The following is a 6989-nucleotide window of genomic DNA, read 5'->3' on the forward strand; positions in this document are numbered from 1 at the left end:
CTGAATCCCACAGCTGCCTTCCTATTATTCATTCACAGCAAAAACATTTTGAAGAGCTCCTTCTTTCGTTGGGAAGATTTATTGACCATTAACTCCTACTTCAAATGCATTAAAAAAATTCCTACCTGCCGCAAACAAACAACATGTCCACAAACAAAACTAAGTGCATTTACAGCATGTACAAGTAAAACTATGATCTAGCTCAAGATAACAGTGTAATTGAAAATACAACAAATACAGTTACAGTCATGACCTGCTGTTAACTGGATGAGGCAGTCAGCTTTGCAGAAATGTCGCAATGTTACAAAAAGAACAGCAGGGGGCACTTTTCCATTAAATGTTTTTGAGAACCAAAATGTCCAAAACAAACAAATACACTTAACTCTATCCGAATCCCAATATTTAAAATGCACATTTACAGATTAATGCATTAATATCAGGACAGAAGGCAGTCTAAAGTAATGTTATTTGATTACACATGGACAGGCAGTCTGCCAGATAATTAAATTCTCACTATTCTTAAAAAAAAACACGATCACATTATACATGTCTGGTAAACCAGAAAAGTGAAAAAGGATAATATACATGTTCTTGCATAATGATAGTGTCTAAGGTTTTCATTTGCCATATCTGGATAATATAAATGGATTTCTGATTAAATATAACTGCTAACCACATACGGTAATGAGAAAAAAAACATTATTACTCTGTCAATCATTAACAAACATTTTAAACATTATCTGCTTCCAAAGATGATCATTATTATCTTGTACTCAAAGTCCACAAGATAGCTGTAGAAAACATACCACCTATGAGCATTATACAAACAGTTCCACCTTTGGTGGGTAGGTACATTGGCTAAAATAATGGCTATTAAATAGACCCTCAATTGGAATGAGCCAAAAATATTCCTACTCTGCTTCAAGTCAACAAATTACAGCTAACTTAATTAAATTTCCCAGTGTTATTGCAGAATAAATGATATCATTACCTTGTTACAAAATCAGACACGTTTCAATTATATGTTTTTGTTGATGTCGTTCATGTTATTATATTAGCTTTTTTTTTTTTTTTTTTTTTTTTTTTTACTTGGAAGAACCCTGTTTGTTTAATACTGGGCAGTTATTGTATTCTAGATGATCCTTTCATCCATGCAAAATCATTCCAGTGTACATAGTTGAAAAGTCCGATATTTTTCTAAATATCTTCTGGTTGAGTACTGTTTTATAAAAGCTAAAAGCCCACGTTACCTTTACCCTTCCCAGAATCCATCCTAAATTAATCTGACAGAATTGTTGTTTGTTGCTGCTCAAAACTTCCTGAAGGAATCTGGCGGACATCAAAACTTTTAAATGTATACTGTTAACAATTCTTAGAACAAGCGTTCAGACACAACAATTATAGAAAAATGAAAACAAATAAAATGATTTTTGAAAAATGCTAACCCAGTCTGTGAAAGAGGCTGAAGCTGTATGTGATGCAGCCACAAATAACACTATTTCAACACATTTTGAGGCACATTATCCTATGCTTACAAACTATTCAGCAAACAAAAAGCTTGACAAGGTGGGTTAGAATTATTATGTACTGTACCCATACTGCACATTAGCAATAAATATCAAATTGATTTATTGTTTTAATAGAAAGAAAGAAAAAAAAAAACTGTTCAAGTGGAAATGACAATGATAGTGGCTTTTATTTGTAGATATGTAATAGTTTAGTGTTTTTGTGCCTAATCTGATTTACCAATGGGTGCTTAATTGCTGCTAATCAAAGTTATCTACATAAAAAAAATTCACAGTTTCAATAACCAAGACCACATTTAAACCATTAAAAAATGTAATCATTGATGTTTTTTTATATATATATATTTAAAAAACAAACAATAAATTATAATTCATAGATTTAACAAACTATCTCATCCCACAGTCACTTTATTATCGAGCCTGTTTACTACTGAAATATTGTGAATTCAGTAGAAGGCAGATAAAACAACACATATTACTGGAAGGCTGCTCTTCATTACAGCAGAAGAGAGACATTAGCACTGTGTGTAAATATATAACTAACCTGCTCGTCTGGCAAACCGCACAGATCCATGCCTTTTCTTCTTTGCTGTAGCTGCTGCAGCTCTTACAGACATTGAATTTGCAGTCCAGGCACTGGCGCTTAGTATTTATGAGGAACGCGAAAGGAGAGCAGCAGCGCATGCAGCAGTGGTCATTAAACTTGTTCTGTCTGGCAAGGATTGTGCATTTGCTGCCTTCTTCATTAAGCTACTGTTTCCTTTCACTACAAAATAAAGCACAAAAGAAAAAAAAAAGAAAAAAAAAGCAACCTTACTGACAGGCTGCTAAGGATGCCTTGTACAGAAAACGACAAGCGGATCAGAATATGTGTGTCGAGACAGAGACCCAAATCGAAGATGGTAACCTGTAGATACTGGCAGCCATACATTTTTCTGTATATTGCAATTAGACAAAATAGCTTACCTCACATTATTCTAATTTGAACTGTGATTTACAGGTTAAGATTTTTTTTTTTTTTTTTTTTTTTTTTTTTTTTTTGTATCTGGCATGTCGGAGCAATCTTATTCATACTGAAGAAATACATCTTGTTTGTGCTGTAATAAACAAGCAACAGGTTTGACTATACAGATGTATAGATGACATGTAACCGGTTTTAATGTATTTAATTAGATTTGACATGCATTACAAAACAGGCATTAAACCACAATATAATGGACTTAACAACAACAAAATGATGATCATTGGATATTTTTTAATGACTTTGCTTAATAGTGTGGCAGATACCCATTAAAACAATTAATTTGTTGCATCATTATTTGTACTCTGGAATGCTGCAGTTATTTTATGTCAAGTCTACATGATTTTATATGGAAATACAAAAAAACCTAAGGAAATAAATACATTTTTCTATTCCCAAATTCAAAGACAAAGAATATTTCAACAGAATGAAACAAATCTGGTGTTACAGAAAAAAATAAAAAATAAAATTGTCGGTGTAACACAGCTGCAGAATGAGGAAAACTGGAGTTCAGATTCACAGGCTCCAATGATACAAGTAAACCCTAATCCTTTTAGAAATGTACTTAAACCTTTTGGCAGTGGATCCTATGTAGCTGGTGAGCATTCGAAATCCACTATAAGACATTGCTGCTCTATCCTATAATGTATACTCTTTTGACTTCAATTAAAATGTTCGCTGGTTAAAATTAACTATGCAAATGACAACGGTAAACAGTACAGTATCATGATATCCTTGGCATATCAATGAGGTTTGTATTTCCTCTTTTTTATCTTGTATTCAATTTGACAAAGATGCCCCCTTAGGAAATACTGTGGAGAGCATTCCAACATCCCAATGGAACCTTATAGAACATCTCTGCCATTATTATAAATGTATTTATTATTAAATATGAACTGATAAAGCATTTGTCTGATACACCTCTGAAGGCTTAAGATTGATGCAATATAACATGCAAATCAACGGAAGAAATTACAATAAAATGTTTATCTTTATTGAATGTTAACATTTTCCAGAGCCTTCGCAGATCAAGGGGACCCAAGTCACAACTTGATGTGTTCTGCAGTACATGGTTTAGTTGCTAAATAAAAGCTTCCACTGCAAAGGGCTTGTCACTAATTAGGACAGTCATGTTGTATAGATTATAGGGACGATCAACAAAACCAGCCAACAAATAAGTTAGCTCAATAAATACAAAGGTGATGTAAAAAGGTTAAGGTACACAAAACAATTGGGACCAATGGCTCCCCTTTTAGAAATATACTGTATGTAAATACTACTTCACATTCAACATTAAGAAAGGGTTAGCTGTTTAAACTGCATATAAATTAGGTGATAATATATCTTTATCTTTTTGACTTAACCTACTGAATGTAAAATGATGATAGCATTTTGTTAGCTCCTAGGGACATATCAATAACGACGACTTGTAAACTAGAACAAAGGTAGCAGTTATTTGTGCAACTAATACAAAGAGTTACTACATTAGCTATAATCTTGGGCGACCTAAGGTAGTTCAGGATTAGTACTAATAAGGGTTTGGAAAACCAGAACAAAGTGCTTAATTTGTATTCAATCTACCATTATTTTATATTCTACAATAACTCTCCCATTGTTCTCTATGGAAGTCAACCTTTCTGTTATTACTCAATAACGGATAAAGCAAGGCTGAGAGATAACGCTAATTAGTAATTATAAAAGGCACTGCTTACTGATGAAACACTTCATGACGATTGAGCCCTACTCTCAAAAAACTATTTGGATTATAATATAATTGAATTGCATGGAAGTTTTCCTTTACTCTGATGCATTGCACTGCCTCTCAGCATTTTCTTTTGTGAGTAAACATAAATATAGATGGACATAGCTCCCACAATTGTCTGTCTGGGTTTGTGTATATGTAAGAAAAAAAATATTTACTATTGTACATCTTATGCAGTATTATTTCATATTGCATTAACTAGGGTACTTAACTATGCTACAGTGAGAACACAGGCTTAACAGGTAAGTAGATCCAGCAGATTGCACAGGTCTATTATTGTGCTGAAAAATGTTTAAGAACAGGTCGTGGTTGGGTGAGTCACTGTCACACTTTATTTTATTTTTTTTAAAAGTGTATGCTAGCAAGTTTGTCTGTACGTTATGTGGCAAAGTAAGGTGTGCTTTGCCACTTTCAGAACATTTGTCTTCTAGTGTAAAATAAACACTCCAGGTAGGAAATAAAACAGGGCGGTACTTGTATATTAAATCAAACCAAATAAAAGCCTAATTCCTTCCATGAGTGCTAAACTAAACTTTTCTTAGTTTTTAACTACACCAGACAGCTATGCTGTTTACCAGTCAAACAACACACACGAGTTACAGTACTTTGTCATGTCTGACCACACAGGCTTACTTCAGGCCTTAGGCTTAACACAAACAGCAACCAAATATTTCAGCCCTGCTTATGTCCACCTGCCTCAATTACAAGCAGATGTCGCTAATTAAGTTAATAAAACAAATAAACAATGGCATTGTGGCTGTGTAAAACAACCACAGAATCCACATTTTCCCAGTGTGCATGGCCTCTCCCCTATCACAGTACATATAAGATAAGTGTGAATGTTTACCAGGGACAAACGTCTTTATCCCTGTATGCATACCTCTACTCTACTGGTAAGTTTAATGTGGATACTTTTGTAATTCTGACCAGCAATAGCAGCCATTTCGTCCAGGTTCTTGAAAAATGAGAGAACAATAAAACTGCAATTAATTACATTCATTATTTGCATGGTATTCATTTAAAACATCAAATCTTATATTATAATGAAGATCTTGATTTGGATAAATATAATAAAACCTGATTTTATTATATATATATATATATATATATATATATATATATATATTTTTTTTTTTATATATAGCCTGCCAAGTACTAGAAGTGCTTTGTGAAATCAGACCCTGCTTGGGACATGGATTGTGTATGTGTGCCATTCAGAGGGTAAATGGGCAAGACAAAAGATTTAAGTGCCTTTGAACAGGGTATGGTAGTAGGTGCCAGGTGTGCTGGTTTAAGTGTGTCAAGAACTGCAACGCTGCTGGGTTTTTCACGCTCAACAGTTTCCTGTGTGTATCAAGGATGGTCCACCACCCAAAGGACATCCAGCCAACGGCAGACCAGTGGTCGAAAATGGCTCATTGATGAAAGAGGCCAAAGGAGGCTGACAAGAATTGTGCAGAGCAACAGACGGTCTACAGTTAGTCAACTGACAGTCCAGTACAACATTGGTGCCGAAAGACCCATAAAAGAATGCACAACTCGTCGTACCTTGACACGAATGGGGTATGGCAGCCGACGACCTAACAGAGTTCCACTTCTTTCAGCAAAACACAAGAAACTGCAGTTGCAGTTGGCTAAGGAATGAAAACACTAGACACTGGAGGATTGGAAAAACATTGCCTGGTCTGATGAATCCCGGTTCCTGCTGTTTCACGCTGATGGGAGGACTAGGGTATGGAGAAAATCACGAGTACATGCATCCATTTTTTTAAAGGGTCTGCAGTACATATTTAATATATGAGTCAGTCAAGAAAATAAGTGAAGCAAGGTTGGATAGAAAATACGACTTTATACATGTTGTTTAAATATGGCTGATAAAGCATACGCAAATAAATAGACATATATTTTGTTTTAATATAGCTGATACAGCATAAGTAAATAAATAAATAACAGAAATAACAGAAAATGTTTTTGAAGTTCATACCGTACAGTCAGCAAAGTTTTTCGTCACCATCTGGTTTGCAGACTGTTGCATAATCCAGTTTCTATCCCGCACGTCATATTTGTTTATATTTGAATTTCAGAAAGTCAGAAAAGTGACAGTGACGTTTTAATCACCGTTTTAGTGTTTATGCCTCAGGAGGACTCGTGTATGTTTGCCTCATCTTTATGGCATGATAAGGATATTTTGGGGAAAAATAGGGAAATCAAGTTTCAGGATGAAATCATCTACTGCAAATGTCATTTTCTCTTGTGAAGAAATTCATTCTGGCACTGATTTAATGTGTTCAACTTGACAGGGGAGAAAGAAGTTCTTTATGAAATATATATATATATATATATATATATATATATATATATATATATATATATATATATATATATATATATAAACATATGGGGCTTTAGAACCCCGAAAGCTTTTCGTGTTCGGGTGGAATTATCTTGAGAATGACCCCATCACGATGCAGAAAACTCAGTTAACCCAAACCCGATCTGAACACCATCACAAGACAACCGAACCGAAGCAGTGAGCAGCAACGGCACAGTATGTTTCGATCTTCCAATTAAAGCTGCAGTACCACATTAGCTGCATAGTACACAATAGCGTACCATCATTTTTGCAGTATTCACAATACAATAACACATCAAATCACAACCAACATATTCTATTTGTTTA

At 34.3% G+C, this 6989-nt stretch overlaps 1 protein-coding gene across 1 annotated transcript; it reads right to left on the reverse strand.

Annotated features, from left to right (window-relative positions):
* Positions 1–736: 736 nt before the first annotated feature.
* LOC121313938 (rab effector MyRIP-like) lies at positions 737–5252 on the reverse strand. Its single transcript, XM_041246713.1, has 3 exons — positions 5237–5252; positions 2071–2263; positions 737–791 (listed from the first exon to the last, which is right to left on the reverse strand). Exons 1-3 carry the CDS (start codon positions 5250–5252, stop codon positions 737–739), a joined length of 264 nt encoding a protein of 87 aa, XP_041102647.1.
* Positions 5253–6989: the final 1737 nt, after the last annotated feature.

Source organism: Polyodon spathula, chromosome 4, assembly GCF_017654505.1.
Source record: "Polyodon spathula isolate WHYD16114869_AA chromosome 4, ASM1765450v1, whole genome shotgun sequence".
In the NCBI taxonomy this organism is placed as follows: domain Eukaryota; kingdom Metazoa; phylum Chordata; class Actinopteri; order Acipenseriformes; family Polyodontidae; genus Polyodon; species Polyodon spathula.